The sequence below is a fragment of the Metopolophium dirhodum genome, chromosome 2 (assembly GCF_019925205.1).
Source record: "Metopolophium dirhodum isolate CAU chromosome 2, ASM1992520v1, whole genome shotgun sequence".
NCBI classification, from domain to species: Eukaryota; Metazoa; Arthropoda; class Insecta; order Hemiptera; family Aphididae; genus Metopolophium; species Metopolophium dirhodum.
The window spans coordinates 2,122,150-2,139,557 of record NC_083561.1 but is presented as its reverse complement, the minus strand read 5'-3'; the positions used below and the strand labels follow the sequence as shown (position 1 = coordinate 2,139,557).

At 26.1% G+C, this 17,408-nt stretch overlaps 3 protein-coding genes across 5 annotated transcripts; 2 read left to right on the top strand and 1 right to left on the bottom strand.

The window, feature by feature from the left end:
• Window positions 1-4,205: 4,205 nt before the first annotated feature.
• LOC132939415 (S-methyl-5'-thioadenosine phosphorylase) lies at window positions 4,206-6,149 on the top strand. The gene is made up of 6 exons (XM_061006568.1): window positions 4,206-4,502; window positions 4,568-4,713; window positions 4,918-5,085; window positions 5,149-5,392; window positions 5,460-5,669; window positions 6,029-6,149. Exons 1-6 carry the CDS (start codon window positions 4,485-4,487, stop codon window positions 6,059-6,061), a joined length of 819 nt encoding a protein of 272 aa, XP_060862551.1. The 5' UTR covers window positions 4,206-4,484; the 3' UTR covers window positions 6,062-6,149.
• Window positions 6,150-6,379: 230 nt separating this feature from the next.
• Window positions 6,380-14,709, bottom strand: LOC132939413 (V-type proton ATPase subunit C). 2 transcript variants are annotated; one of them, XM_061006565.1, is made up of 8 exons: window positions 14,381-14,709; window positions 13,903-14,235; window positions 8,745-9,030; window positions 8,514-8,675; window positions 8,153-8,246; window positions 7,987-8,084; window positions 7,791-7,932; window positions 6,380-7,728 (listed from the first exon to the last, which is right to left on the bottom strand). In XM_061006565.1, the coding sequence occupies exons 2-8, from the start codon at window positions 14,186-14,188 to the stop codon at window positions 7,633-7,635; spliced, it is 1,164 nt and encodes a 387-aa protein (XP_060862548.1). In that variant the 5' UTR covers window positions 14,189-14,235; window positions 14,381-14,709; the 3' UTR covers window positions 6,380-7,632. The 2 variants fall into 2 exon arrangements, with proteins under 2 accessions (XP_060862548.1, XP_060862547.1); XM_061006564.1 differs by having other exon boundaries at window positions 14,396-14,708.
• Window positions 14,710-14,880: 171 nt separating this feature from the next.
• On the top strand, window positions 14,881-16,400 carry LOC132939414 (deoxyhypusine hydroxylase). 2 transcript variants are annotated; one of them, XM_061006567.1, is made up of 4 exons: window positions 14,881-15,371; window positions 15,567-15,875; window positions 15,965-16,275; window positions 16,382-16,400. In XM_061006567.1, exons 1-3 carry the CDS (start codon window positions 15,092-15,094, stop codon window positions 16,273-16,275), a joined length of 900 nt encoding a protein of 299 aa, XP_060862550.1. In that variant the 5' UTR covers window positions 14,881-15,091; the 3' UTR covers window positions 16,382-16,400. The 2 variants fall into 2 exon arrangements, with proteins under 2 accessions (XP_060862550.1, XP_060862549.1); XM_061006566.1 differs by lacking the exon at window positions 16,382-16,400 and having other exon boundaries at window positions 15,965-16,345.
• Window positions 16,401-17,408: the final 1,008 nt, after the last annotated feature.

Below are 17,408 nucleotides of genomic sequence, written 5' to 3'. Positions count from 1 at the left end.
AACAGTAAAATAATAATATGATATTTTGAACAACGGCGGCGTTCCTACAGTCATGTTATTATTATCTACAAATTGTATATTACTTATTATTGTACAATAATTCTATATTGTATTATATTGTTATATTTACATTTTATGAAAACGCCACAACTAGTACTTCAATAATATTTTGTTACCTTACGGATTTATTATTAAAAAAGGTGGATAAGTGGATGTCGCTCTGCTGTACGGTAGGTTACAAGTGGGTCACTGTAATGGATGGTGTTAAATTTGAATTCAATGATATAATATCATTGTATAAGAAAAACGATTCTGAGCGAAAACGGTCAGTCACCCTATGATATTACCAAGTATATTTGATGATATTATTGTGAATAAAGTAATTTATATATAACCTATTAACGTGGAGCCTTGTTTTAAATTTTCAATCCTTAGCCATAAAAGTTAAACATTTTATAAATTTTTAACCACAAAATAATTAATAAATTATAAATTTGATAAATGTTGTCAAAATTTGAACTTTAAATGCTTATAAAAAAAAATTGTGCAAATGTATTTTTAATATTTTTCAACTGCTATTAAAACGATATATCAGGAGTCTAATATTAAATTTTCACGCTTTTTTACCCAACAAATAAAAATTTATTGATATTTATAGAAAAAAAAACTAAAAAAATTGAAAACTGACAATGTCCGTAAACAGCTCAAATAGAGTCAAAATATTTTCAAAATTGTATGGTGTATAGAAAATGCTAATATAAACATTCAGTGAAATTTTCAAGTATCTACAGTCATTCGTTTTTTAATTACAATAAAATAAAAAAATCGTTACATGAGAAATCGAGTAAATATCAAATGTTGTAAAAATATAAATTTCAGACGCTCATAAAAATTTAATTTAAGTTTCTTCTAGACATTTTTTTTTTTGATAAAGGTAGACAAACTTATGAGTAATCTTATATTACATTTTCAAATCTTAGATTTAAAAAGAAAAATTTTTATGAATTCTCATCAAAATAATTTGCTATTTTTCGTGATTTTTCCGTATTTTGTCAAAATTTGAACTTTAAATGCTTATAATTAAAAACTGTGACTAAGGATTTTTAATTTTTTTCATCTGCCTTTGAAACAATAAACTAGGAGCCTTCTATTAAATTTTCAAGCTTTTTTACTCAATAGATAAAATTTTATTGATATTTATAGAAAAAAAAACTAAAAAAATTGAAAACTGACAATGGCTGTAAACAGCTCAAAAAGAGTCAAAATATTTGGAAAATTTTATGGTGTATAGAAAATGCTAATATAAACAACCAGTGAAAATTTCATGCATCTACGGTCATTTGTTTTAGAGTTACACCATTAACCAAAATCGATTTTGTTAAAAATCGATTTTGCGTAAAAATTCCCGTTTTTCCTTAATTTTTCTTTTGTTTTTCACATCGCTTTTGAAAACTACTGGGAAATTAAAATTTTGACCTCCCCAATGCACCAACGATATTCACTTTCCCATCGAACAAGATACTGAAGTCGAAAATCGAAGCATTATTTCGACTACTTATCGTGTACACAGACACAAAAATAAAAAAATAAAATAAAAAAAAAAATAAAAAAAAAAACACACATCATTGTAAAATCAATACATTCATCGTTTCACTCAGAATCTAAAATTTTAATAAAAGCACAAGAAAATGTCTTTTTTATGTGATTTAGGTAGGTAGGTACCTAACGGTTAACATACTATATAGGTACCATAGGAACATTTTATATATTTTATCTAGATATTACATAATAATATGTAAATGACAGTTGTATTTGTTTTACCGTATATTTTTATGGTTTCGAATTTCAATACAGTAAACAATTATTTTATTGATTTTAGCCTGTTCTTTTTGTATTTTTATATTACGAGATCGAAAACTTGAGAAGAAGAAAATATAACGTTGTATTATAACTGTTAAAAGTAGGTTTATTGAAAAATGTACAGCATGGGGATTGGGAATTCTTCAAGATCGACCATATACGAATCCTAAGTAAATTTAAATGACAATCTGTACCAAAAGATTAACTGTAATAGGACTTTTAATCCAGAAAAATATAACATTATTTCCTATACGGCTAGTACCTAGTACCTACATTAAATCCGATTAAATGGGTAACATTATTTCGCATTGTTTCATTTTAATATTTCTTATACACCTTAATAATATAATTGGGCATGGGCTAAAGTGACTATTACCATTGATTATAAATACTAGTATTTATAATCAATGATATTACATTTGAATAACTATAAACATATGAAATCATTATGCGTGCATTTATTCTCCTGCCATCACCATAATATATTTTTAAAATGTTTAATCAATGAATTTACTGACATTACCTACGTATCTGTCCTACGCTCATACCTAATGGTATATTCAATAAGTATTTACAACAGTCAGTAATGTTGGCAATTAATACTGAAATGCCTGTTAATTCCTAATTAAGTACCTAACCTAACCTAACCTAACTAAGTAATTAATATTAGTATTTAATCAAATACTTTGTTGTACCAACCTATAGTAATACTATACATTAGTAGGTACTGGCTTGAGGCTTCTACCCATGGCCATATATGTTATGACTTATGACTTATGATATAGAGTCACGCACTCGCCCCGTGTTTCAGTGTTTGTCCAAGCCAATGTTATTTTAATCGCCGATTGTTTAACGTTACAATTTTGTTCAAGTTCAAGAGTTTAAAAAAAAAATTTATCATTCAATACCTACCTACATACTAGGTAAGTTGTAGGTACAGCCAGTGGCGGATCTAGGATTTTTTTTGTAGGGGGTGCTAAGGTTAAAATCTCGTATTCTGTATAGGTACTAAATTCTGATGGCTTTTTTTAGTCCTCAAAATGTGGCAACTCAACTTTTTTTTTTGTGGTACCAATATTGTTTAGATACGAGTATGTCCCCAGCCTACTGAAAAATGCATGATGTGTAGAGTATTTGTTTTTAAGTCACTTAAAATAACACCTCGTACACACTTTTTTTCAGTATGGGAGGGGGTGAAAAAAAATCTAACCTGTATACAAAAAAAATAGGCGTTTTTCAATTCCCTACGAAAAATCAAAATAGTTTTAGGTGAGACTAAATTACTCAAACCTCCCCCCTTCAGATGCAAAGGCCGAGTTACTCACTTACGCCTATATAATTAATAATACTAATTATAATTATAAAGTATATAGTACCTAGGTAGTAAGTAGTACTAGGTACATATTATAATTCGTATATTTCCGCAATGTATAGGAATGTGTTTAAGAGGATGTCAGCGCACTATTTGTTTTCTCTCTCCGGCCCACACGCAACATAGACAAAACGCAGTTACGCAGAATCATTTTTTCTATATTTTTAAGTAATCTTAGAGTAAAATCACCCATTACAACAAAAGATAGATAATGGTATTTTTGAAGGAATGACATATCGATTTGTCAAAATATTGTCTCAAAACAATTTAAACATAATTTAAATGTACAATATTTTTTTGTTTATTAAAAAAGTCAAATACAAAGTCAAATAACAATAAAATATAAAATCGATATGTCATTCCCTCAAAAATATTATTCTCTATCTTTTTTGTAATGGGTGATTTTACTCTAAGATTACATAAAAACTTAGAAAAAATGATTCTGCGTTAATGCATTTCGTCTATGTTGCGTGTGGGCCAGTGAGAGAAAACAAATAGTGCGCTGACATTCTCTTAAATCTAAAACGAAATAACTACATATTTGATAACATCAATATTATACCTATTCAAGCTTTTTAGAAAATACATTTACCTATCATAATTCTTTAAAAAAAAAGGCCAGGGGGTGGGGGGATTTGACCCGCAAATGGCACATTACTCATTTGTATAGTTACTGGCTATTATAGTGCTGTACTGTTATATTTAAATTTAGAAATAGATAATATTATATTAATATTAGAAAATTACTGGCTTTATGTTATATAATGAGATAATAATATCTAGCAAATACCATTGATTAAATATATGTATATTTAATCAATGCAAATACCAACTAATTTTATATTTTTTTTTAACAGATTACGGATGTCATGATGTCAGACAACAGTATAGTTGTACTGGTGTCTGGTTGTAGATAGTAGTTGTATATCTGTATTCTGTTTTTAGTAATTAATTTTTAATTATTACGTACCTAGATAGGTTTATGAATCACTTGAAATTATATATACTAAATTAAAACTGCATGTATAGTAACACAGTAGCAATATGAATATTATTTTGTTATCAATTTATGTTGCCATTAATATTAAATTATATTAATCTAAATCACTCTGTTATCTTATAATTTAAAAAAAGTTAAAAACCACTTGTTGAAAGAGGCTTAAGATTCTTTAATTTATTTATTCAATTTGTTTTTCGACTTACTAGACAGTAGACACTAGTTACTTTATACATTAGTGCACGTCAAGAAAATATGAAATACAACGTGAAGGTATGGTTTTAGGCATGGTTATCAGGTACAAAGAAATTTTTTCTAAACTTTTTTCAATTACACAGATAGGCATCATTGGTGGCTCAGGACTTGACAATCCAGATTTTATTAAAGATGCAACTGAAGAAAAAGTGAAAACTCCTTATGGTGACCCATCAGACTCGCTTCTCAGCGCCAAGCTCAACGGTATCAATTGTGTTCTATTAGCCAGGTCACTGTCATTGTTAATAATTTTTAGCAATATATAGTTTATACAATTGTATCCCTTAAAAATACTGTAGAAAACATAAATATTTAAGTTAAATAAAAAGGTTACTTTGGTATGGGTTGTGTCTCCTTATATGTATATATAAATCTGTCCTAACTCGTAGGACTTGTACATGTGTAATTAATTATATAAGACTATTTGTTGTAGGCATGGGCGTAAGCACTCGATAAGTCCCACCAATATAAATTATCGTGCCAATATTTGGGCTTTGAAACATCTAGGATGTACACATATTATTGCATCAACAGCAACCGGTTCTTTAAAAGAAGAAATTAAGCCTGGTGATTTGGTAATTTTGGATTCTTTTATTGATTTGTAAGTCACTCATTTATTGTGAATCCAGTTGCAATATATTATAATAAATAAATATATTTTTAGAACCAAAAAACGTGAATTAACTATGTTTGATAAGGATGATAAAGTCATACACTTACCAATTGAACCTCCGTTTTGTTCAGCTACTCGGAATATTATTATTGAAACTGCTCAAAGCCTTGGTATTCCTGTTCATAAAACCGGTACTGCTGTAGTTATTGAAGGACCTAGATTCTCGACAAAGGCTGAAAGTAATGTATATCGATCATGGAATGCCGATTTGGTCAATATGACACTTGCTCCAGAAGTAATTACCATACAAGTCTATATTTATATTACTTATATATTTATTATTTTAGCCTTTTTAACCTTAGGTTGTACTGGCTAAAGAAGCAGGTTTGTTGTATGCTTCAGTGGCCATGGCCACAGACTATGATTGTTGGAGAGAAGCTACAGAAAAAGTCAATGTTGCTAACGTTATCAGAGTTTTTCAAGAAAATGTTGAAAAAATCACAAAATTATTTATAGAAGTTGTGCCCAAAATAGCAGAAAAAAATTGGGATGTCGAAATCGATGAACTAAATGTAAGAAAATTAACATTAATATATAAGTGCTGATACTTGTATATCTTATCTTATAAAGTTATGACTACAAAAGTAAAAGCAGTCCAATTTATAAAGTGTGTAATCTTTTTTAATGTTCATATATACTTATAGTAGGTATTTATTAAAAATAATAAAATAAATGAAGATATAACAATGCTATTTAAATACCTTATGAACTTCAAAACCCACCATTAAAAAATATATTACTAATTTATAAATTGTGGAAATATTTTAAAACAAATTAGTTTTTGAATATTGTTTATTTCATTGTATCTCATAATTCTATGTATTTTAATGTATCTATCATTATATTAATTATGATTTTAATATGATTTCAGAGTCTCATACAAGAGAGTGTGCAGAGTAAATAAACATGAAACAAGACAATGAAGACAGAACAATATTTATAATTGCCATATTTGTTAAAATAGTTTCTAAATACAAAACTGTAATACTATATTACTCTGTATCCGTGTTTTATGTAATATTTTGAGTGCTAGTTGGTCCATAGTTCATATAATATACTTTACTGGATAAATTACCATATATATTATGCTGGGTTGCATAAACAATTTATTAAATTTAATGGACCTATCACGGGCCACTAAATCTATAAAACATTAGCTCACTATTGATTCATTAAATGTTTTGTGTAATCCGGCAATAGAGTTATATTAATTTAATTCAACTTTATTTTTAAATGTTTTTTATTATACACAATTCAACAAAAATAATAAACCATGATGTACACAATGTTATCACACGGTCATTATAATCTACTTATAAGTTGCAACTTGTAGGAATGTTTTTGTAACATCATATCACTATTATTAATTATAGAACCCAAATTAAATATTAATATGAAAGAACTCATCATCAATGGCATATAATAATAATAATAATAATCATAAAACAATCACTTGCGCTCAATAATAATAACATTAGAGGGATTCAGAAGCAGATCCTTAGAATTATTTAAACTAATAAAAATCACTTATACTATTTAGTTTATGAATAGTTAATAGTTTTATATAAATATCTAATTTTACAAATCATTACAAGCAAATATATTAATTTGTTAATTTAAAACGGTTTAATAAGTGACTATATTAGTAGATTTGACATAAATCTTTGTGCAATTTAATTTGCATTAACATATAAATTTTATGCTTAAAAAATTTGGTTAATTTTATTTTAAAATATTGACAAGTAGTAGAAAAGCTAACCAATTTTCTCATTTAAATTCATATGCTTTTAAAAATAGAATTAGTGACTTTCAAATTAATTTCCAATGTACATCGAACATATTATATCTCTTATTTGTTCTGTAAATAGTCATGTTTTATTATTTTATAAATAAAATCGGATAATAACTCATGGTAAATTGTGCCTCTGAAGCCCTCAATATATCTTATTCTAAGTATAAATTTGAAGTTAAAAAGAGTACAATCTCTAAAAAAAAAATTCAATGTAACATCTAAAATGTCAGTACTAAAGGATAATAATAAATGGGATATTTACAATACAATTCCAAATTACATTTATTTTTATGGTATAATAATTAAAATATTTAAGTTCTATCAACCTATTTATACTTATTAAAATAAATAATATATTTTTTTTTTAATTCAATAAAATAAAATATTATTTTCCAACAACTCAAAAACAACAAATAACATAACGGTATTAAAACATGTTTAGAAAATATTGCTTTCAAAAATAATAATTAAAAGTTTAATAGCATGGTAAAGGAATGTATAGATAGGCTAATATTATATAATAATGATATCGAATGGATGAAAAATTTTGTAACACGATTACAAATATTCCGACAGCAAAATGATTCAATTATGGTTATTTCTTTCAATGTTGTGCAAATTAAAAAAAAAAAAATATATTTAAAACATTAAACGATGGGGTGATTTTGATTCAATACTAAATCTTACGCTTTGGAATCAACCATATCTATATTAATTTTATAATAAACATATGGGAAGTACTCGGCTTGACCAAACCCAAGTCCTGGTATATCAACACTCTGAAACAAACAACATTTTAAATTAGAATATAAATAATATGGCATTTTACTATTATACATACATCATGTGCACCGGTTGCGCCACCTTGTTGAGCACTACTGTCCAGATGTCCGTATAATTGGTGCAAAACATCTCTCAGCCGTTTAGTGTTCTTCTTATTGGGATGCAATAACATAGCTTGAAAATTAACAGGTAGGCCATATCTAAAAATAAAAAGTGTTTATAATATTCGTCACTATACGTTTTTGAAACCTCACCTTAATACAGATTCAACAAATACCCGAAGAGCTTTCACGTGTATCCAAGCACAGAAACATTCACTGAAATTGACTTTTAACCACCGTACTAACGGTCCCTTTATAAAAGAACAAAGCATTTTGGTTTATTAAAAAAAAATAATTAAAGATTTATTAAATTACTTACGAATTGCTTTTTCTTGTCAGTTACCAACTTGGAGATTTCGTTTTTACCAGCCGCGAGTTCAACTTCATTGTAAGTAAACTCACGAACAATAAACCTAAAACATTAAAAAAAAAAAAAAATTAATTATATAATACTATAATAGATCAACAGTTATATATATTGATATTTCATATCATTCTTTTCAAAAACTGTGCATTCACTTCACACAATGGACATAAAATGCTTACATTTTTCTATCCATTTTCTAAAATTAAGTATGTGGGATCAAAAATATGATAGCAAATTTTGATTTTCCAAAGATTAATATTTTTTAATAAAATCAACTACTTTACATTATATACAAATTATTAAAACATCATACTTTTTCTCCCTAGCATGATGTTTGAATTCTTCAGCCACTTTTTTGAATAATGTGACAGTAAACAATCCATAATCATTGTCTTGGCTAACTAACTGGCTAGAACGAGGCACAATCATATCGGTTAACTTTTCATAATTTTGATTCCAATCAGAAAATCCGGACCTGATGAATACAAAAATTAATTTAAAAATTAAATAATATTATTTATAATTTAATATTTTATTTAATTACTTGGGCACTACAACAAGCAATGTAGTTAAATACTCAGAATCCTGAATAAAATGTTCCTTGCGTACAAGATCAGCCAAATTTCTTGTTAACAAACTGCCAGTTTGTTTTTTTTCCATATTTTGTAAGCTGCTCTTAAGATTATTGTACACTGACGATTTGGTTTTAAGATCTGCATCAATTTGCCCTACCTGTTTACTGATTATGTCAGCTATATTACGCAACGACTGTTTAATTGGATATTTAGCCATGTCCCATTGGAAATGAGTTAAGTAGACGGCGAGGTCTCCTAAAAAAATTATTATTTTTTACTCAATTGTAAGTGAAATACAATAAATAATATTTTATCAACAATAATCAACTGATGCAGAGCATGAAACAGACACAAATCGTAACAATGAAAAAAAAAAAAAAAAATTAAAATAATGTAGCATTTCTTAACAATTTTCTGTCTTATTGTTTAATAATATCAAATGAATTCAACATTATGTTTAAAAACAATTACTTGTGATGAATTGTTTTTATATATGTACATATTGAAGTTTAAAATTCTATTTGTAATATTATTTTATAATATAAGATATATATATTAGTAATTAACAAAAATATTAAAACAAGGTGATAATTATATAATTGTTTAAATAAAATTATATTGTAGTATTTCATAGCCAACTCAAAATATATTTTAAAGACTATTATTTCCCCATTATTATATAATGAAAAAGTATGAGTAATAATGTTAAAATATTAGTTTATCATTTGTAAATTAAGAGAAAATCCAATCTAAAATAATAAATACTGAACAGTAAATTAAAATAAAACTGTTCCATGCCCTGTTTCAGATACACCAAAGTGTTACAGTAATATATTTTTATATTATACAGTATTTATTTGTGAATTTCAAATTTAATTTAATGATAAAAGTTTATCACATTTATTTTATACATACAAAATATATGAAAATATTTAATTTTAAAAACTTTACTTAAACTCTCAGAGAATTTTATATAATATTACCAATCAATGAAATAAGTTAGGTTGAAATCTGTTATAGAAATGGACATTATTCATGGTATTATAATAATATAATTTCAATATTTTTATTTATAAAATAAATTTTCTTCAATATAACCATCAAAAATAAAATAAAACAACTATTTTACTTAAAATAAAAACAAGGCAAAATAATCATGTGTTAAAATGTATAGTAAAAACAAACCTTTGTGAAATACAAACGATTGTGTGCAAAAGCCTATTGTGCATTTTAAAATATGATGTAGTTACCTACTAAGAAATTGTAGCAATAAAGCTGCTTTATTTAAAAAATATAATTACAATATAATTAATTTTAATTTTGAAAACACGCTATTACATTTTATTTTGAAAATTTGAAAATGTACTTTTTACTGGTACCACATTACACTGATATCTGTTATACTATATTATGTTGTTAGCCTCATACAAACATAACTTAGTAGTATACATTTTGAAGATATAACAAAAATAGTTTTATATTATTTTTAGAAAATCTTCTTTTATCAACATTATTTTTTACTATTTATATTTATTTTAATAATTTAACATCAAAAATATTTTGAAATTATTCAGTACTTATAACGAATTACAGATAAAATTCTTTTTAAATACCAAAAATCAATGTACCTAGCTAATAAATAATTTAAATGTCACCATTTTATAACTACATAATAACATAATACACTTAAAGAGTGAAATATAAATATAACAAAAAATAAATCATTACAGACAAAAATTAAAAAGGATGCGTTGATTTTTAATGTATAAAACATTTAAATGCATGTAGTATTTATTTAAGAAAAAATGTTTATACAATAAAACAAGGTATATACAAAGTGATCTATTTAAGTGTCCTCACTATTTAAAATTATTTATTTTTTTACATAGTTGATGTCATTGTAAAACAACAATATTTTTGAAAATAAATTATATTTTTACATTTTCATACTATCATATTTTAATTTTTTAACTTTTTTGAATAGCATAGAATTTAAATTTTTTTCTGAAGAAGATATTTTATGTAGTATTTTGATACATAAAAATAGTATTTCTAATGAGTTGTTATCTACTATATTTGTAGTTGAAATAAATGGAGTAAAGTGGTAAATAAATACCATAAATATCTGAAAGTTATAACTAGTTAATTAGCAACTCAATTATGTATCAAAATACTCCAAAAAATATTCTACTTTGGGATGAGTTAAAAGATGTATGTTATCGCTAAAAATACTGGTAATAATGATAAAATGTTTTAAAAAATATATTTTTTATGGCATGAAATTATGTAAAAATAATTTTTTTTAAAACGTTTAAACTGAAATAATGAGTATAGACATTTAAATGGTACATACTACACGCTGTATATATATATTATATATTTTATTCAATATTTATTAATTTTTTGTAGGTTGTAAAAAGAATTATTTGATTTGATTGTACAAATATTGTATAAGCCTGGGATTGCTGAGAACAGAATGCAACATTAATATGAATTACAGTCATCACTGATTTGAAAGATACATAAAGGCCAAGTTCATATAAACTAACTGTATTGAATGCAGTGTTTTGATTTACATTGCTTAAGTTTGTAAGTGTAATAGTGACAAGTGCCTATTTCACTTGTGCGTTCAAATTTGTTCAATGCAAAATTCAAATCAAAATACTTAACACACCATACACAATATATAACCATATGAACGGAGCCTAACTATTATGTTAGTAAGTTATTTTTTATTCAATGGTATAACAAAAATTTTATTTTTATAATCATAAAATATAAAAGTAAATGCATTTTCTCTACTTTAGTTTTTATAATGACAACATTTAAAGTTTAATACATTTTTGTAAGGTATGAAGAACAATATTTAAGTTTAGTGGTATATTGTTGTTATTTAAATAAAAATTATGCTCCACAATAGGTATAAATTATAATCAGTATTGTTACTAAGCACTATGTGCTGTAACTGTAACTAGTAAGTAATATGGAAAACATGGTAAGATACACTACAGTTTATAATTGTATTATTATATTTTCTAGTGCCTACAGCCTGCAGTGTATAGAGTTTCATTAAATATAATATAAGATTATTTCAGTTGTCTTTTATAAGCATCAAATATTCTAATTATACCTATGTGATGAGTTATTATGTATGTTATACTATTTACCTTTTTTATAAGAATAAGTAATAAGAAAAACTCTAATTATGTAATACATTTTAATAGATAATTAATTTAAAAAAATTATATTAGTTTATGTTCTAATATAATAGTAAACTTTTAATTGTTTAAACAAATTAATTAAAATTGTTATAAAAGTTAATAATATTTTGTCAAACTGTATATTTTTATTTATTACCATTACCAAATAAGATCAACTTAGCTGAGCTTTGCAAGTAAGTTAATCTAATAGTGAATCTTTTTTTATTGAACACAATAGTCAAATATAAAATGTAACAATGCTAACTTCAGAAGAAATACATTCAAAAATAATAAGGAAACTACAATTTGAAAAATGAAACCACAAGCCAACACTGCATGAAGCATCCTACTAAAAGCAGCCGCTTACCTTGGGACGTTAGACACACGCCTGTCGGCCATCTGGACTTTGAATAGCTCAAGGCGGGCTCTTCCCAGCACACGGCCCACGACTCTCAAGACAATGCTGTGTCCAACGCCACACACAACAAACCCATAACAAAGCTTTTACTTTTTGCAATCGCCAACAGAAAAAAAGTCATAGGCCTATCTCTCTAACTTAATATGGCTACATGGCACTATGTGTAGACCAATATAATCCTAACCTAAATGGGCATTTCTCTAAAATTCTATCTAGTTTTACTGACTAGAGTCACATGATATATTTTAAGTAGAAAATTAAGAAGTAACTGTAATAGATTTCTAGACTAAGCAACATTTCATTCCTAAATATTAATTAATTAAAATACCTACTGTATTTTAACACGTAATGCTTCGATACTATATAGTGTAATGATGTATTTACTATTAATTATCAATTAACTAATTTATTTAAATAGCCGTGCTCAACATTTTCAATCAATATCAGTTGGATGAGAAAATCTAACTCTTTTTATGTTAAATTAAATGGAGTATTTAAGATGCTTGACTATTAATTTTGTGGAAAATAAAATATTAAAATATACTATATTTTAAAATCAAATTAGAAAAAAAAACTTATAACAAATAATTTATACATTATATATTTTACTATTTTAATTTCTTTATAGGTAATTATAATTTATTACAATAAAATTATTAATTTGTATTTTGATCCAGTAAAAGAAGAACTAACAATTACATATTAAGCTACATGATAAAGAAAAATAAAATACATTTTGAAACCAAATATACCTATATTTATTATTTTTGAATGTGCATAAAAAATATTTTAAACTTCTATTGAAATTATTTGAATTATGCAAACACTTTGGTGTAATTGATAATATAATATATAATATTATATAATATATTATGTATATTTATTTATCAAAATACCTATGTGGTAAACATAATGTATATAAGAATAGATGAGTAAAAAAAGGTTTGAAAAAAATTTTAATTATTAAAATGATATAGATTACAAATTGATGGAATATTCAGTTTTATATTTTAAAATTTGTGCTCTAAAAATTATGATCACAAGATAGGAAAAATAAACTGTGAACACGCACACACGCAACCATCTATAGGATGCATTAGTTTTTCATTTTGGCATGTCGTAGAAAAATTAAATTAACTTAATTATACTATAACAATAGTACCAAATGTTATATTTCTAATTAAATAAATTTTAGTGCATTTTGATTCTATATATATATTTTTTTTTGTTGGCCTTTTTAGCTTTAAATGTTTTTCCATTATGGATGACAAATAAGTTAAAAGTATAAAAGTTATATATATATATATATTAATATTGACACATGGATGCAAGGGTAAAGAAAAAACTTAACTAAAATGACCAATAAAAATCCAGGATATAAATAATAATGTTTCAAAAAAGTAAGTAGGACAGGTAAGTACACTACAGAGACAAGTCACTTGAGCTACATGGGATTTTCGTCATTGTTATTCAATGGGTTGAAAAAAAACCATTCTAGATAATACATACCATTATTAGCCATCAAGTTCTCTTGCAGTTTGTCTCGTTGGTCTTCCAGTACTTCCCCCAAGTAAGATGCCACCTTATGGGTAACTTGATCAACAAAACTATCCAATTTTCCTAAATCATCAGACAATCCCACTAACTGATCCAAAGTGCCCACCTTCAAGTCAGGTATGTGAAATTTGTAATTGATAGACAAACTATTCTGCTTGCTAGTAACGTTGTTGAGGGTTTCCCAGGTTTGTTGGCAAGTCTTGTCTCCAGGAGCAGATATCAGCCAATATTCCGACATCGTACTGAGATACAGTTAAATAAATTATGCACAAAACGACTTAGTACCTAGATCAATCAAAAGACATAACATTAATGAAATGGAGCAGAAAAAATGGGCAGGGCCAATAATGAGACTATTGAATAGAATATTCTAAAATGTGTGTACAAATAATGGGTACGCAAATGAATCGGTAAAAAAAATAGGACGAACCTTTAGTATACTTACTCTTGAGTGGATAAAGTAACTTTAAGACTTAAAGTAGAAAATGCAATTAATTAAAATAGACACTTTCTGGACTGGAACACGCCTTAACCGAAAGAGACCTTGTTAACAGTATGATCATTTGTTTTCGATAACATCTGAACTGATATGAGACAGACACACCCAAAAAGTTAATTTTTGAAAGTTAGATAAAAAATTTTTTTAAACAATTTTTTCCGGGAAAACAGTTAATTCTAAGTATTTAATGAAAATAAATAGACTTTCTTATTCTTGTTTGAATATTATTCTAACTTAAAACGTTTGTAGTATGTTTAAAGTTCATACAAATATATAAACGCAAAAAGCTATAGCAGGTGAAAAATTAAATAGAAAAATCAATAAATGAATATTACCAACATTGCGAACTAGCTTAATTTTCAATAAAGGGATTTTTTTTTTTTAAAGACGTCAACTTGGTTGATTACACGATTTTATCCATTATCATTAATTTTACCTATTTAGTATTTAATAATATTTTACTATGGTTGAACTACTACATATACTATATAGAAATCTGTGGGTTGAACCTAAGTAATAACCACTAACTATTATATATTTATTTACTTACTATTGAGTATTTAAACATCAAAAGTAAATTTTTTTTCTTAATATTTTGTCCAAATAAATATACTTGTCAATTTATTCATTATTATTGTCAATATGGTCGCCACATCAGAAGAGTCCATCATTCGTATAGGAACAGTATTAGCTAACACAAAGTTACCGATGAAAGAACGCTTTAGAGCGCTATTTACGCTTAAAAACTTAGGCGGAAATTTAGCCATTGAAAATATAGCTAAGTGTTTCAACGATGATTCATGTTTGCTAAAACATGAACTGGCTTACTGCTTGGGACAAATGAGAGACGAATATGCTATTCCTTGTTTAATCGAAGTACTTAAAGATGTCAAACAAGAGCCTATGGTTCGACACGAAGCAGGTATTACAAAAAATTATTTAATAAAAAAACATTCCTATTTATTTAATTTTATAAACACTGACGTATGTACTCATATTGTGACATACTTATTTATAAATGTGTAGTTTGAATATTTATTAAGTATCCAACACCCAAATTTATTTTGGTTTAAAATACTTGTACCCGTGTTAAAACATTTGTTGTATTTATGTTAAGCTGAAGCACTTGGAGCTATTGGTAAAGAAAATGTAATACCAATTTTGGAAGAATATAAAGATGACCCCGTGGTAGAACTAGCTGAGACCTGTCAATTGGCTTTAGGACGACTTTTACTACCTAAAAATGAAGCAAATATCGAAAATATTTATGGGTCTGTAGATCCAGCACCTCCTTCAAAGATAAAAAGCATAGAAGAACTTGAACAAATTCTTACCAATGAAAATGAAAGCCTCTTTAATAGATATAAAGCAATGTTTTCACTGCGAGACATTGCATCACCTGAAAGTATCACTATTCTTTCTAAAGGTAATTAAAAAAATATACACACTCTAAATGTATTATATTACAAAAAAAATTTAAAATATTAACAATGAATGTATAATATTTTTATCTAGCGTTATCATGTGGAAGTGCATTGTTTAAACATGAAATAGCATTTGTTTTGGGACAATTACAATCACCACTTAGTGTACCATATCTAAAAGAATCATTAATAGATGAAAATCAAAATGATATGGTCCGACATGAATGTGCAGAAGCATTAGGTGCAATTGCAACAGATGATTGCTATGATATATTAAAACAGTATATAAATGATCAAAAGGTAGTCGTCAAAGAAAGTTGTGAAGTTGCATTAGATATGTGTGAATATGAAAACTGCCCCGATTTTCAATATGCAGATACGCTTGAAAAAGTTACTCTATAAGTTAGTAATTACTAATTTGTGTTAAATTTTGAGTTTACAATAAAGATAATAAAAAGATAAAGTTAAATAATTGTTTGTAATTTAATACACTTTGATACACCCATAGATAACTCCGATTTTCAAAGTGTGACTTAATCAAAATTCTATTTTGAACACACAATTGATATTGACGATGGAATGATTCGTTGCCTTTGAAGCTGATATTTCTACATTTAATTTAATAGTGTAAATTATACTACCATATTACAAGTTACCAGTTGTATAGTGGCTAGCTATCGGTATATTTCTACATCATTTACATGTATTATTTTCATTAACAAATTATTATTAAATTTATTTTACTATTACATCTATCAACTATAAATTTAAATTAGATATAACTAATACAATAGTCAACTTAAAAATTAGAATATAAATATTGTTGTAACTCAAAAGTAGTTTGAACCTTCAGAAAAAAAGTGTGACACCACTATCTTTCATAGACTATCGACATTCACAATTCAATATCTATTATAATATTATACTACCTACTAAACAGTAAACTGACAATAAATTGGTCACGGGCCAATTTCTTTCACAGCATTACAATTCATTATATTTAAGTTACGTATCATTAATTATGGAATTTATAAAACAACAATTACAGAATTTTAAAAACAATGTATTTGAGACTTCAACCACCAATATTTTTCGGCCATATCTTCTAATGTTTTTTAAAAATATTTTTAAGAAACCTATAGGCGATAAAAAAAACATATCTATTTGTATTAGTTTTAATATTAACTTTTCAGAAGATGAATTTATAAATTATTTATATAGTCCAAGTATTACCATTAAACATTAAAGAAGAATTTAATAATTATTTTTTCTGGTACTTATCAGTTATTGCAACTACCACAACTGTTTAGTAAAAAATAAACAATTAGGTTATCAACATGTTGTGGGGATCCTCTAAATTGTGCAAAAAGATACATAGAGGTCCGGCTTGTCAACATCTAGACAATAATTTGATTGAATTCATGTGGCGTCAAAAGCATTATAATCCATTTACAGGCATTTTAAATTGCATGGCTGAACATTTTCCTCCTCGAGTGAATTATTAACTTCTAATTTTGAATATTCCTAGTTTTTGT